The sequence below is a fragment of the Oryx dammah genome, unplaced genomic scaffold (assembly GCF_014754425.2).
Source record: "Oryx dammah isolate SB20612 unplaced genomic scaffold, SCBI_Odam_1.1 HiC_scaffold_13, whole genome shotgun sequence".
Taxonomy (NCBI): Eukaryota; Metazoa; Chordata; class Mammalia; order Artiodactyla; family Bovidae; genus Oryx; species Oryx dammah.
In genome coordinates, this window is record NW_024070197.1 from 17949647 (window position 1) to 17965874 (window position 16228).

At 40.8% G+C, this 16228-nt stretch overlaps 2 protein-coding genes and 1 long non-coding RNA gene across 7 annotated transcripts in view; 1 reads left to right on the forward strand and 2 right to left on the reverse strand.

Annotated features, from left to right (window-relative positions):
• Positions 1 to 12904, reverse strand: part of LOC120872623 — a 39154-nt gene extending 26250 nt beyond the window's left edge. Inside the window, exon 1 of the long non-coding RNA XR_005723293.1 lies at positions 12806 to 12904. This is a non-coding gene — a long non-coding RNA (uncharacterized LOC120872623). The remainder of the gene's footprint in view (positions 1 to 12805) is intronic.
• Positions 1 to 15959, forward strand: part of ZNF793 (zinc finger protein 793) — a 29309-nt gene extending 13350 nt beyond the window's left edge. For 3 of the 5 annotated variants that reach the window (XM_040253022.1, XM_040253025.1, XM_040253024.1), the window contains 3 exons: positions 7779 to 7908; positions 8871 to 8966; positions 12143 to 15959. In XM_040253022.1, the coding sequence (XP_040108956.1) occupies positions 7779 to 7908; positions 8871 to 8966; positions 12143 to 13122 (1206 nt within the window). In that variant the 3' untranslated portion in view covers positions 13123 to 15959. Of the gene's footprint in view, positions 1 to 7641; positions 7672 to 7778; positions 7909 to 8797; positions 8967 to 12142 lie in introns of those variants that run through there. The other 2 variants (XM_040253026.1, XR_005723270.1) reach the window with 2 other exon arrangements.
• The window catches only part of LOC120872609 (zinc finger protein 383-like), a 261148-nt gene that overhangs the window by 93245 nt on the left and 151675 nt on the right, over positions 1 to 16228 (reverse strand). The gene's annotated exons all lie outside the window — the stretch shown is intronic.

Consider the following 16228-nt stretch of genomic DNA (forward strand, 5'->3'; position numbering starts at 1 on the left):
TATTACTCCTGGCAATCTTGATTCCAGCTTGTGCTTCTTGCAGCCCAGTGTTTCTCGTGATGTACTCTGCATAGAAGTTAAATAAGCAGGGTGACAATATACAGCCTTGATGTACTCCTTTTCCTATTTGGAACCAGTCTGTTGTTCCATGTCCAGTTCTAACTGTTGCTTCCTGACTTGCATATAGGTTTCTCAAGAGGCAGGTCAGGTGGTCTGGTATGCCCATTTCTTTCAGAATTTTCCACAGCTTATTGTGATCCACACAGTCAAAGGCTTTGGCATAGTCAATAAAGCAGAAATAGATGTTTTTCTGGAACTTTCTTGCTCTTTCGATGATCCAGCGGATGTTGGCAATTTGATCTCTGGTTCCTCTGCCTTTTCTGAAACCAGCTTGAACATCTGGAAGTTCATGGTTCATGTATTGCTGAAGCCTGGCTTGGAGAATTTTGAGCATTACTTTACTAGCGTGTGAGATGAGTGCAATTGTGCAGTAGTTTGAGCATTCTTTGGCACTACCTTTCTTTGGAATTGGAATGAAAACTGACCTTTTCCAGTCCTGTGGCCACTGCTCAGTTTTCCAAATTTGCTTGCATATTGAGTGCAGCACTTTCACAGCATCATCTTTCAGGATTTGAAATAGCTCAACTGGAATTCCATCACCTCCACTAGCTTTGTTCGTAGTGATGCTTTCTAAGGCCCACTTGACTTCACATTCCAGGATGTCTGGCTCTAGGTGACTGATCACACCATCGTGATTATCTGGGTCATGAGGATCTTTTTTGTACAGTTCTTCTGTGTATTCTTGCCAGCTCTTCTTAATATCTTCTGCTTCTGTTAGGTCCATACCATTTCTTTCCTTTATCAAGCCCATCTTTGCATGAAATGTTCCCTTGGTATCTCTAATTTTCTTGAAGAGATCTCTAGTCTTTCCCATTCTGTTGTTTTCCTCTATTTCTTTGCATTGATTGCTGAGGAAAGCTTTCTTATCTCTTCTTGCTATTTGAAGTGAAGTTGACCTTTTCTTGGGCAAAGTTAAATTCTCTAGGTCACTTCAAGATATATCTAAAGTACTAAAGGAAGATCTATTTACTCACAAGAGTAGAGGAGGTTTTTTTTCCCCAAACTAAACAATTGTCCAGTTCTGTGCAGACCTTACAAGTTAGGGGCTCTGTCTCACAAGACTGCCCTCTTACTACCACTTCAGATGCCAATCGCAAATCCCAGGTTATCATCTGAACTTCTGACCAACTGTAACCACACGGTTCAGACTGGGACTTCAACCCAGCCAAAACCCAGACTGGGACTTGAATCCATTGTCTTTTCATTGAAATCACGTGTCCAGTCTCAGAACTTAATGAAGCTCAGGTTCTGTATGTCTCATCACAGGAAGAATTCAGTGAGAGACAAAGTGGTAGGTAAGAAGTGGATTTATTTACAAAGATACACATTCCATAGAATATGGTCCCTCTCATAAGGTGAGAATGGCCCTGAGAGAAACACACACCACAGAGAGAGTAGGGGCCATCTCAGAAGGCAAGAGACACTGAATGTGGGGTGGTTAGTATTTATGGACTAGGTAATTTCATAGGCTAATGAGGGAATGCAGAGTTCTAAAGAATAGCAAGGAGAGATAAGAAAGCCTTTTAAAGTGAACAATGCAAAGAAATAGAGGAAAGCAATAGAATGGGAAAGACTAGAAGTCTCTTCAAGAAAATTAGAGATACTAAGGGAACATTTCATGCTAAGATGGGCACAATAAAGGATAGAAATGGTATGGACCTAACAGAAGCAGAAGATATTAAGAAGAGGAGGCAAGAATACACAGAATAACTATACAAAAAGGATTTTAATGATCCAGATAACTACAAAGGTGTGATCACTCACCTAGAGCCAGACATCCTGGAGTCCGAAGTCAAGTGGGCCTTAGGAAACATCACTATGAAGAAAGCTAGTGGGGGTGATACAATAACAGCAGAGCTATTTCAAATCCTAAAAGATGATGCTGTTAAAATGCTGCACTCAATATGCCAGCAAATTTGGAAAACTCAGCAGTGGCCACAGGACTGGAAAAGGTCAGTTTTCATTCCAATCCCAAAGAAAGGCAGTGCCTAAGAACTACCACACAATTGCACTTGTTTCATATGCTAGCAAAGTGATGCTCAACATTCTCTAAGCTAGGCTTCAATAGTATATGAACCGAGAACTTCCAGATATACAAGCTGGATTTAGAAAAGGCAGAAGAACCACAGATTAAATTGCCAACTTCCGTTGGATCATCAAAAAAGCAAGAGAATTCCAGAAAAACATCTACTTCTGCTTCATTTTCTATGCTAAACCTTTGACTGTGTGGATCACAACAAACTGGAAAATTCTTCAAGAGGTGGGACTACCAGACCACCTTACCTGCCCCCTGTGAAACTTGTATGCAGGTCAAGAAGCAACAGTTAGAACCAGACATGGAACAATGCACTGGTTCCAAATTGGGAAAGAAGTACATCAAGGCTGTATATTGTCACATTGCTTATATGCAGAGTATATCATGTGAAGTGCCAGGTTGGATGAAGCACAGGCTGGAATCACGATTGCCAGGAGAATATCAATAACCTCAGATATGCAGATGACACCACCCTTATGGCAGAAATTGGAGAGGAATTAAAGAGCCTCTTGATGAAGGTGAAAGAGGAGAGTGAGAAAGCTGGCTTAAAACTCAACATTTAAAAAACCAAGATCACGGAATCTAGTCCCATCACTTCATGGCAAATAGATGGGGAAACAGTGAAAACAGTGACAGACTTTATTTTCTTTGGCTCCAAAATCACTGCAGATGGTGACTGCAGCCATGAAATTAAAAGATGCTTGCTCTTTGGAAGAAAAGTTATGACAAACCTAGATAGCATATTCAAAAGCAGAGACATTACTTTGCCCAAAAAGGTTCATATAGTGAAAGCTATGGTTTTTCCAGTAGTCATGTATGGATGTGAGAGCTGGACAGTAAGAAAGGCTGAGTGCTGAAGAATTGATGCTTCAAACTGTGGTGCTGGAGAAGACTCTTCAGAGTCCCTTGGACTGCAAGATCAAACCAGTCAGTCCTAAAAGAAATCAACCCTGAACATTCACTGGAAGGACTGATGCTGAAGCTGAAATTCCAATATTTTGGCCACCTGATGCAAAGAGTCGAATCATTGGAAAAGACCCTGATGCTGGCAAAGACTGAAGGCAGAAGGAGAAGGTGATGACAGAGGATGCGATGGTTAGATGGCATCACTGACTCAATGGACATGAATTTGAGCAAACTCTGGGCGATGGTGAAGGACAGAGAAGCCTAGAGTGCTGCAGTCCATGGGGTTGCAAAGAGTCGGACATGACTGAGTGTCTAAACAATGAGTGGGAGGATTATTCCGTCTATTTTGGGGAAGGGTAGGGATATGCAGATGACACTACCCTTATGGCAGAAAGTGAAGAGGAACTAAAAAGCCTCTTGATGAAAGTGAAAGAGGAGAGTGAAAAAGTGGGCTTAAAGCTCAACATTCAGAAAACGAAGATCATGGCATCTGGTCCCATCACTTCATGGGAAATAGATGGTGAAACAGTGAAAACAGTGTTAGACTTTATTTTTGGGGGGCTCCAAAATCACTGCAGATGGTGACTGCAGCCATGAAATTAAAAGACGCTTACTCCTTGGAGGGCTTCCCTGGTGGCTCAGAGGTTAAAGCATCTGCCTGCAATGCGTGAGACCCCAGTTTGATCCCTGGTTAGGTAAGATCCCCTGGAGAAGGAAATGGCAACCCACTCCAGTATTCTTGCCTGGAGAATCAAAAGTTATGACCAACCTAGATAGCATATTGAAAAGCAGAGACATTACTTTGCCAACAAAGGTCCGTCTAGTCAAGGCTATGGTTTTTCCTGTGTCATGTATGGATGTGAGAGTTGGACTGTGAAGAAACCTGAACGCTGAAGAATTGATGCTTTGAACTGTGGTGTTGGAGAAGACTGTTGAGAGTCCCTTGGACTGCAGGGAGATCCAACCAGTCCATTCTGAAGGAGATCAGCCCTGGGATTTCTTAGGAGGCAATGATGCTGAAGCTGAAACTCCAGTACTTTGGCCACCTCATGCGAAGAGTTGACTCATTGGAAAAGACTCTGATGCTGGGAGGGATTGGGGGCAGGTGGAGAAGGGGACGACAGAGGATGAGATGGCTGGATGGCATCACTGACGCGATGGATGTGAGTCTGAGTGACCTCCGGGAGTTGGTGATGGACAGGGAGGCCTGGCGTGCTGCGATTCACGGGGTCGCAAAGAGTCGGACACGACTGAGCGACTGAACTGAACTGAACTGAGGTATTTTCAGAAATTGGGCTGCCACTCACCTTTCTGGCCTTTTATGGTTGGCCTCGTAACTGTCATGGCACATGTGGGTGTGTCATTTAACATATGCTAATGTATTACAATGAGCATATAACGAGGCTCAAGGTCCACTGGAAATGGAATCTTCCGCCATCTTGGACCTCATCAGTTCTGACCAGTTTTTGTCATAGCCTCCGTAACTGTGTCATTCTTTTAAAGGTTGTGTCCTGTCCCCTTCCTTCCTGTTTCATAACCAACTATAAATTGGGGTACCTCCCCATTGATAATTTTATATTACTCACAGAATTCAGGGAAACACTTTACTTACTATTACAGATTTATTTTAAAGGATATTATGAAGGATATAAAGGAACAGCCATTGGGCTTCCCTGGTGGCTCAGATAGTAAGGAAACTGCCTGCAGTGCAAGAGACATGGGTTCAGTCCCTGGGTCAGGAAGATCCCCTGGAGAAGGGAATGGTAACCCACTCCAGTGTTCTTGCCTGGAGAGAATTCCACGGACAGAGGAGCCTGGCCGCCTACAGTCCATGGGGTTGCAGAGCCAGACACGACTGAGTGACTAATACACACACAAATGAACAGCCAGATAAAGGGGTATGTATGGCAAGATACAGAAGGGTCCTGAGCACAGGAGCTTCTGTCTCCAGAGAATTTGGCGTGCACACCCCAAACTGGATATGTTTATCAAACTGGAAGCTCTCCAAGGTTTTTATGGAAGTTCCATTAATAGGCATACTTAATTAAATTGTTGGCCTTTGATGATTAGCTTTATCGCAAATCCCTTTCCTGTCCTCAGAGGCTGGGGGCTATATGGCTGTAGGTCCCAACCAACTAATACCTGGTTGGTTCCTCTGGTAACCAGACCCCATCCTCAAAGAATTACATCCTTAGTATAAACTCTGTTATGATTGACATGGGCTTGTTACTAATAATAAAGGACCTTCCTATGACTCCTGTTACTCTGGAAGTTACAAGGGTTTAAGAAGCTCTGTGCCTGGAATCAGGCAAGAAGACCAAATATATATATTTCTTAATACATCACAATATCACAACAGATGTCTTCTTAGGTTAGTACCAGTGGAGCTCTCTCAGCAGTTGTCTTGTCCCAGGGCACAGGGCTCTTTGAAGAATTTGTTCTCTGTGCCCTAAATCAGAGGACTGACTGCATGAACATTATCATCTGAGGCTTGCCAGGCTATGGAGCCTCCTTCCCAAACTATATTCCTCCTCTGGGTCTCTAGCTGAACTCTCCTGCCACTGGCCTCTTACTCATTAGTGTGCCCTGGGGCTCTGGCCTGAGTGCTCTGCTCATCCTGTCTCCTTGCAGAGAGATCCCACACTGCAAGCTACCACGTCTGTTCTGGCACCTCCTGTAGCTTTAGCTCTGTTCCTGACCTTGATCTTGACATGGCTCATCTATTCATCCTGCTGCCTGTCAAGTGTCTCCACCTGTGTGTCCCCAACACAGCGTGCCCTCTTCACTTTTGCTGTTTTTGTCAACTCCAGTTTACCACCACCATCACCCGGTTGCCTTTGAGATACCTGAGTGTCAACCTTAGACCTTCACCCCCCACAACCAGTTAAGGTGCAGGTTCAGCTCTTCCTCACAGTGATCCTTCTCTGTCTCACTGTTTGTGTCCTACTTAGGAGCATCATCTTCCATCTGCATTAGTGCAGAGTCTTTCCTTTCTCCTCCCTCCAGGTCGCCCACCACATTGCTCTTTCCATCTATTCACCTTCGAACTATCTGTGAGTTCTGTATCTCTTGTAGGCAGTATTCCTTTTTTATCCAGTCTAACTGTCTCTGAGTTTTTGGAGCATTTAATCATGTGTTAAATAAACCTTCTAGTTTAATATGTTGTTGTTCAGTTGCTAAGTCATATCAGGCTCTGCGACCATAGACTGTAGCCCACCAGGCCCCTCTGTCCATGGGGTTCTCCAGGCAAGAATACTGGAATGGGTTGCCATTTACTTCTCCAATAATTTAATATAGTTTAATATAAATGTAACTATTGGTATGGTTGGATTTATATCTTTGGTATTAGGTTTTCTATTTGTCCCATTTGCTTTTGTTCCTCTGTTTCTTTTCTCTTGTGTGTGTGTATTTGTGTGGATTAATGGGATATTTCTTAGAATTCTCTTTGTTTACTTCAGTACACCTCTTTGCACTATGAGTTTAGTGATTACTGTAGGGATACAGTGTATGTACTCATCTTTTCACAGTCTGCTTAGAGTTAGCATTATACCACTCGGCACAGGATGCAGGAAACTCACATGCCTTCTAGAATATGCTTTCCACACACACCACTTCCTAGATAGATTTCTTATTGTTTTCCAGTCCATCATATCTCACAGGCCCGTGTACTCTCCCCTGTAACTGAGTAAGTTGCTGCCTTTACATATCACTGTTTGCTCTATGCCTTTGTTTGCCCTATGCTGTTCCCTCTGCAAGGAAGGCAGTTTCTCCATCTCTACAGAGGACACTCAGCTGCACACACATCTCTTAGCACTGAAGCCTTACTACACTGATAATTTTTTTAAATATTTATTTATTTGGTTGCACTGGGTCTTAGTTGCAGCACATGGAATCTTCTGTCTTCACTGTAGCACGTGGGATCTCTAGTTGCAACATATGGGATCTAGTTCCCTGACCAGGGATTGAACTCAGGTCCTTGCATTGGGAGTTCAGAGTCATTTCCCTGGACCACCAGGGAAGTCCTAGACCCTGATAATTTTAGTGGACAGTTCACTTCTCTGCATACTAGAGCCCAGATACCCTGCTGTTACATCCCTTACCATCTCACCCTGATGGCCTTACACATTGCTGTCCCAGCCAGGCTGTGAGCTCCTTGAGGTCAGGAGCCATCCATGACTGTGTCCCCAGTGACCAGGACTGGGGCATACACACAGTCTTCAGTCAATATGTGTTGACCCAATGTATAAACGACAGTGGCTTCCAATCCCACCATATAGAGCCCAAAGCCAGGAATAGAAAAGGTAAAAAAGATAAATGATCAGAATAATCTCTGACCTGGGACTTCCCTGGTGGTCCAGGGGATAAGAATCCACCTGCCAATGCAGGGGACATGGGTTTGATCCCTGGTTCGGGAAGATCCCACATGCCTCAGGGCAACTAAGCCCATGTGCCACAACTACTGTAGCCTGCTGTCTAGAGCCCATGCTCCACAACAAGAGAAACCCCTACAATAAGAAGCCCAAGCACCGCATCAAAGAGCAGCTCCTGCTTGCTGCAACGAGAGAAAGCCCACGTGCTGCAAGGAAGACCCAACACAGCCAAAAAATTAAGTAAGTGATTAAAAAATAAGCTCTAACCTATGAACATTATAAAAAGGCAGGACCATCCACTCCTGCCTGCATTTTCCCCGTGTGACCCAATGTCATTTCATCTTCAGCAGAGACCTGTGTCATTCAAGGACGTGGTAGTGGGCTTCACGCAAGAGGAGTGGCATGGGCTTAATCCTGCACAGAGGGCCCTGTACCGGGATGTGATGTTGGAGACCTACAGCAACCTCGTCTCAGTGGGTAAGAACAGTTCTGCTGCACAATCTATATCACGCTTGAATGACCACCTTTCTTCTTTCAGTTGCTAAAAGTAACTGATGTACCGGGACTTCCCTGGTGATCCAATGGCTGAGACTCCGAGCTCCCAATACAGGGGGCCCAGGTTCATTCCCTGGTCAGGGAACTAGATCCCACATGCAGCAACTAAGACTTGGTGCATTAAAATAAATTAAATAAATTATTTAATATTTTTTAAAAAGTAACTGAAGTACCAAACATTTTCGATGTACCAGACACTTTTAGCCACTTTGTTTATTATTTCTTTTAATATTTATTTATTTGGCTGTGTCAGGTCTTAGTTGTGGCATATGGGATCTTCATCGTGTCATGTGGAACTCTCTAGTTGTGCTGCAGGGGCTCAGTAGTTGGGATGCACGGCTCCAGAGTGCATGAGCTTCAGTAGTTGCAATGTGCAGACTTAGTTTCTCTGCAGCATATGAGATTTTAGTTCTTTGGCCAGGGATCAAACCCATGTCCTCTGCATTGCAGGGAGGATTCTTAACCACTGAACCACCAGGGAAGTCCCTAGCCACTTGAAAAATATTAACTTGTGTAATCTTCATAAGTGCTTTACAAGGTAGGTACTGTTAGTACCACTCTTTTACACATTTGGGAACTGAAGCAAACAGGTTAAGTCTCTTGCCCAGTGTCACCCACCTAGTACATAGCAGAGCCAAAGTGGGATTTGAATGCCAGCAGTCTGGCTGCACAGTTTTCATTCCTAACCCTTATACTGTGTTGCCTCAGCAAGTGTGGCTTGAGTTTCAGTGGTCCTGGATGACTAGTTCCTTTTGAGTTCCAGACAAGGTGTGTGTATAGTCTCCTCCCAAGTACAATGTCTGTTGTGCAGCCTTTAATGTTGCCTGAATGGCCCTGAAGATCACGGAGCTCAGCCCAAGGCCTGGATCATTTCTCTGGAACAGGTTATGAAGGCACCAAACCATATGTGATCCTCCGGCTGGAGCAGGAAGAAGCACCCTGGATTTGTGAGGCAGCATGCTCAGGCTGCCACTGTCGGGGTAAGTATGATCAATCCAGCAAAAGACGTATTATGGGAGGCTGGCAGCTTTAGAATTTTGTTCAGGATCCAGCTCTTCAAAGCCTTAGAGCTTTGAAGCAGCTGGAGACATTTCTCTGAGAGCTTTATTTAGCCTTCGTGGTGACCCCTCAGGCTCCATGCATCCCACTCCATGTGCTTGCTCCATCTCCCTTTCTCCAGAATCCTTGATCTCTCTCTCTCTCGAGGTTATCAGTACATTCTCTTTCACATTTAAGGATTCTTGCAAATAAGCTTTGTGAGTCTTCTGTTCTTACTGGTCCCTTTCTAACCTCTACTCTAACGGTTTTGGGGTAAAAGGCACCAGACCTGCCTGCCATACTCAGTCTCACTTCCTATCCTTTCTGAATCCCTTAAGTTATCCCTGAGTCCCTTAATTTCCTTAAGTCACAGAGGAGGAAGCAGTGAATTCCAGGAAGTGACCAGGAACAGTTGGGTAGTGAAGGAGGCTGAGGATAGCCTGTCTTAACCCCTTCTATTTAATATTCAGAATAACTGCCCCTCTCCCATCAGCTCTATAAAATTTCTCAACAATAATCCCTGGTACTCTGAGTGTTGGTAGCCTACTCTTTAGGATGCCTCTCGATTTCTGCTTCTTCAATGAAGTCATGAGTTTAGCATGAAGAGCCAGTGCCATCTGTTTCCAGATCATTTTATGCCATTTATACTTAGTGTTGTAATCACATAGTTGAATTAAATAGTAAATAAAACCTTCAAACATTCAAGTCATTTCCATGCTTCTCTCTGAAATAATGTCTTTAGGATTACCACTATCCAGCTTTCCACTGGTTGTAGTAGTGACCAAAACAGCATTAGAATTCCTGGCCAACACTTAGTGTGTGCTCACTTTGTGCCAGGTCTTTTCTCAATCCTTTACATATATCAACTCATTCAACCCTTAAAACAGTTGTGAGGTGTTTATTACTAGCTTTTATGATCCCATTTACAAATGAGGAAGCATCACAGAAAAGTTAAGAAACTTGTCTAAGAACATATAACAAAGTAAGGGACCAAATGAGGATTTGAACTCAGGTGGTCAGGCTCTAGAACTAGTATTCTTTTTTTTTTTTTTGGCCATGCCACATGACATGTAGGATCTTAGTTCCCTGACCAGGGACTGAACCTGTACCCACTGCAGTGGAAGCTTGCAGTCTTAACCACTGGACTGCTGGGGAAGTCCCTAGAACCAGTATTCTTAACCATCACAGTCTAGTGCCCTCTGAGGTATATTTTGCTTCATGAAATTGCTCATCAACCTTCCTGAAGCCATTGTAACCTGGCTATCAACTTTTTCTTTCTCATCTTTCAAGAATTTTATATAATTGTAAAAAAGTTATCCAGTCAGCCCTCCTTTCTAAGTGATCTATATCCTCTCATATTAATACCCTTGTTGCAACCTAGCCTTTTACTTCCAAGGGAATGCTGTATTTTCTGTCTTCTAGACTTGATTCTCTTCTCAATGGTGTAACTCCCTTAAAGAGTTCATCCATTCTGAAACCATAAGATCCTCACAACTAGCCTCTTTGCCATTTTACCAACTTTTATCCTCCTTGTACCACCTAGGCTCCCCTGCCCACCATTTTGCCAGTCTGTGGATCATCTCCATAGTTGTAGCCACTCATCCCTGTTTTTTGGGGACAAAAACTGAAGTCATCCTCTTTTCTACTTGCTACCTCCCCTCCACCCCACATGCACACAAGTGCACGCATATACCTACCTCAGCTTACTTCTCATTCCAGTGTTTTGCTACTGTGAACTTATTAATAGTTCTATGTGTATGTGCTAGTTCTGTTTCTTTCCCTTTGAAAAATGACTTTAAATCTTTCTGTCTACTTTTCATTTTCCACTGACTTCTCCTAAAATTGAACCCAAATTATCTCATGCCTGAATGTCTTTAAGTCAGGAATTCTTAATCATTTTTGTGCCATAGAGCTCTTAAGCATTCTGGTGAAGCATGTAAAACAAAAAAATCCTTAAGATTACATGAAGAACAAATTACTAAAATACAGTAATAACTGAAATAAAGTTGGAAAATGCAATGTCAAAATATTAATGATATTAGTGGGTAATAGTAGATATACTTCCTTATTATAAATAGTGAGATCTATCAGGTCAAGTAATTGTCATGACCTCAAAATAGAGATGATTGTAAATACATTTTGAGAATCTTTGACAGCTATAATGTGACATGAAAATACCTTATTCACAAAGTTACAGGAGCTAATACTAGTGTGTTTTGGTATTCACATTCATAATCAAAGGAAATGCTCAATTGTAGTTAGAACTTAGTGAAAATAAAGCTGTAATTTTTTCCCCTATCCAAGTTCACAGCTCCCCAGATTTCTGTATACCAAGTTAAGAACTCCTGCTTTAAACTCTAGTTAGTTTGGTTAATTCCTTCTTTTATCTAGTTCATCTTAGAGCCCTGGCCATTTATATTATGTCTAACTAGCTCAACATGATAAACTCTCTGACTGCTGTATCAATGCTTGTCAAATCGTAATATGATAAGCATTGGCAATTTGTTAAAATGCAGAATCTGATTCTGTAGGTTTAGGGGTGGGGCCCAAGATTCCACATAGCTGTCATGATATCAGTTCCCAGGTGAGGCTGATGCTGACCATTGAGAACCATGCGCTGGTAACAAAGTGCTATATGATATTTAAACCTCTTTCCTCTGTAACAGGGATCAGCAAACTTCACCCCATAGGTTAGCCACCAAATTTTGTGAATAAAGTTTTTATTGGAACATAGGTGTACCCTTATATTCACATACTGTCTGTGTTCTTGCCATACAGTGGAAAAGTTAAGTAATTGTGACCAAGACCATATGGCCCAAAAAGCCTAAAATATTTACTCTCTGATTCTTTAAGAACATATTTGCCAACTACTGCTCTATAATATCCTCTCTTCTTTAAAATTATTCCTATCTTCTATGTCATGGTCCATTCCATTTGTGCCAGTTTCTGAATCTTCTATTCCCATATGACACTTTCCTGCATTGGTACCTTTAGTTATGATCCATGCCCTCTATTCATATACTGTACACCCTTAAAATTTTTAGGGCATTTCCCAAATAGTTTTATTTCAGATCATAATCACAGATTAATAAGGAAAATTTTCCTATATTTTCTTCAGAAAACATTTGGCAAGTTAATGTCCACAGGAAAAGGCAGCAAGACACGCTTTTGAGGCAAGGTCCATTCATCAGCAGGAAAACGTTCCCCAAGGAAAGAAGCCATGAATGTAATAAGTGTGGGAAAATTTCACATCTGAGCACTGACCTTTTTCCTTCAATTCAAAGTTCCAGTAACTGGGACTCTTGTGGAAAGAGTGTGAACAATAATTTAGACTTAAATGGTTTTAAGAAAAACTACTCAAAAAAGCAAGATGAGTGCTATGGATATGGAAAACTGTTACAACATACAGAGCATGATAGAAGACAAAATGAAGAAAAATTCTGGGAATGCAGTCACTGTGAAAAAGCTTTTAGCCATAGCCCAGCACTTATGTATAAACCCCCAGCAACCAATTCTCTTGTGTATAAACGTAAGAGGATTCCACCTACAGAGAAACCCCACGTCTGTTCTGAATGTGGAAAAGCCTTCTGCTACAAGTCTGAATTCATTAGGCATCAAAGAAGTCACACTGGGGAGAAGCCATATGGATGTACTGACTGTGGAAAAGCCTTTTCACATAAGTCAACCCTCATTAAGCACCAGAGAATACACACTGGTATTAGACCCTTTGAATGTTTTTTTTGTGGAAAAGCCTTCACCCAGAAGTCACACCGCAGAGAACATCAGAGGACACATACAGGAGAGAGACCCTTTGTGTGCAATGAATGTGGGAAGTCATTTGGTGAGAAGTCATACCTCAATGTACATCAAAAAATACACACAGGAGAAAGACCCTATCGTTGTAGAGAATGTGGAAAATCTTTCAGTCAAAAGTCATGTCTCAATAAACATTGGAGAACTCATACAGGAGAAAAACCCTATGGATGCAGTGAATGTGGCAAAGCATTCTATCAGAAGCCAAACCTCAGCAGACATCAGAAAATTCATGCTAGGAAGAATGCTTATAGGAATGACCTAAAAATAGTAGGAAAGCCTTGAGCAAGATATCCTATTTCATTATATGTGGCGGAATTCATCCTTAGGAAAAATCTCATATTTAATGAATTTTGACCAGGTGTTTCATCATAAGGCAAGTCATATTCCAATTGTGATAGAAAATTTTATACAAAAGATTATAGAAAATACTCTATATTTAAAACATAAACATGATCACTTTGGCTTATGAAAGTTTAAAATATATTAAACGGAATGATTACAGAACACAAAATATATGTGAAGAAAATTGAAAGTATATTATGGTATGTCTCATAGTGACCCACATAATAAGCACTATATTTTAGAATTATAAATGTGAGTTTAAGTTGAATATCAAGCACATATTTAGAATGCCATTCACTAAACTTTTTCACTCTAAATATCACCATTGTCTTTTGGTGTCTTTACATACATGTGTGCGTGCTCGGTTGTGTCCAACTCTTTGTGACTCCATGGACTGTAGCCCACAAGACTCCTCTATCCATGGAATTTTCCACGAAAGAATACTGGAGTGGGTTGCCATTTCTTCCTCCAGGAGATCTTCCCAACCCAGAGGCTGAATGCACATCTCCTGCATTGGCAGGCTTATTCTTTACCACTGAGCCACCTGAGAAACCCTTTAACAATACAGGCAGCAACAATAATAATAATAGCATGACCAACTATTTTTTTAAAAAGCTTTAACATATTAAACCAGTATATTTTCTCTGTGTTTTTATTATACATGTGAATGGCCATAATATTTGTTGTTGGTCCATTTTCTGAATAATAATGTTTTTAATATCTTTTGTTAAATTAGTCAAAAACTTTATTAAACGTTTTTAACTTTAAAAAAGCACTGTTTTGCCTTTATTATTTTAGTATGTAAATATATTATTAAATAAGTAAACATTATTTGTTTTGCCTTTTTTAATGGTAAAGACAAAGCTAAGGAATAGTTTTACAACTTAACACTCAGTGAACAAAATGATGACTCAGCATATTCATTACTTAATAGACAGTAGTGTTGGCACTAGTGGTAAAGAATCTGCCGGCCAATGCAGGGGATGTAAGAAGCGAGGGTCTGATTCTTGGGTCAGGAAGATCCCCTGGAGGAGTGCACAGCAACTCACTCCAGTATTCTTGCCTGGATTTGGACAGAGGAACCTGGCAGGCTACAGTCCCTAGGGTTGCAGAGTCGGACATGACTAAAGCAATTTAGCACATGTGCACAGAAAGTAGTGTGGCCCTGATATATTGTACATTATTCCTGTTTTCTTAGTCTTGCTTAAAATACCTTGCAGCAAATTAGTAGGAGAGACACTTTTTATGAGTCTTATAATTGAGAAATATTTCATGCACAGACCAATGAAGGAGAATTCCTTTCTTTTTTCCCTCCAGATTAATTCAGCAACATTGATTTTTTTCCTTCCCTATAAATTTCCCTGCTAGTGTCCTGGACACTGATATCCAGCTTTTTTCATCATTCCAATTCAAGTCTATCTCTTTGAGCTGCCATGTCTTTTATATAAGAAAACAGATGGTCACATTGTTCAAGATTTGTCTCCTTGTAAGAGTGCCTAATCCAGAATGAAAGAGAAAATATAATCAAAGATAAAGATGTATTTAAAAGAATGATAAGGGTAATTCCCCAGTGGGCCAGTGGTTAGGACTCCACCCTTTCACTGCCAGGGGCCCAGGTCGAGGAACTAAGATCCCACAAGCTGGAAGGCATGGCAAGAAAAGAAAAAAAAAGAATGATAAAATATTTTATGCAACTGTAGATCAACATATTTTTGAAACAGGAAATAGATGCTATTCTAGCAAAATGCAAGCTATGAAAATTGCAGTACATAGTGGAAAACTTGATGGAACAATTACCATTGGAGAATTTGGAAAAGTGAAAGGTTCATGATTGAAAAATTCTCCAGGCCTAGAAGATTTCATGATTCGTTCTATCTAACTTTTAAAGAAAGAGTAATTCCAATGTTAGTTAAAATATTTCATCCTGTAGACTATGCTCCCCAATTTATTTTATGAAACCAAAACAAGTTTTAACACCAAAACCAAATAAAGGTAGTTAGAAAACAGGAAACTCCAGACCATCCTTACTCATGGATATAGGAACAAAAACTATAATGAGAATAATAGAAAACAGAATTTACCAGTATACCTAAACAACAATATAATGACCAAGGAAAAGTCATCATGATATGAAGAGCCGATACAATAGTAATGGGAAACATATCAATAAAATTAACTTAGGAGAGAAGATGCTATCAAAAGTTGCTGATAAGGCATTTAATGAAATTTATAAACATTTCTAATCTAATAAAATACAAATTAAATTATAAGCAATGATAACTAACTAGAGTTTCTTATTTATTTATTTTGAAACCATTTTTTTAAAACCAAGAATTTAATAGTTTAATAGATGTCCACTGTCATCTGTTTTTACTAAAGATTATCTTGGAAGTTCCAGTGAAGGTGATAAGAAAGAAAATAGAATAATTGTTATGAATAAGGTTTAAAAAAAGGTAAAACTTGTTCCCTGTTGCTGATGATGGGATTGTATATCAATATATGGAGAGACTTAAGATTTTTTTGAGTTAAAAAGGTAATTTTCTAAGAAGACAGGGTATAGAAATCAAGAGATTTTCTCCATAAACATCTTTAAATTTGCATGCACTTCTTTTGGAATTACATTAAGTCCCACTGATTTTTCTTCCCCCCCCCCCCCCCGCTGCTTATGGGATTTCAGTTCTCTGACCAGGAATTGAATTCCAGCCATGGCAGTGAAAGCACTGAATCCTTACCATTCATTAGACCACCAAGGAACTCCCTTTAAAAAAAAAAAAAAAAAAAAACTTATGGGAAATAATCTTAAATTCCATATGGAAAAATAAATGCCTGAGAATCTAGACAAGTATAAAAGAGAAATTTTCATGCCAATGTCATAATATAAGATGAAGTCATTCTAAGCAAATTAACGTAGTATTGGCAAAGTGAAGTCGCTCAGTCATGTCCGACTGTTTGCAACCCCATGGTCTGTAGCTTACCAGGCTCCTCCCTCCATGGGGTTCTCCTGGCAAGGGTACTAGAGTGGGTTGCCATTTCCTTCTCCAGGGGA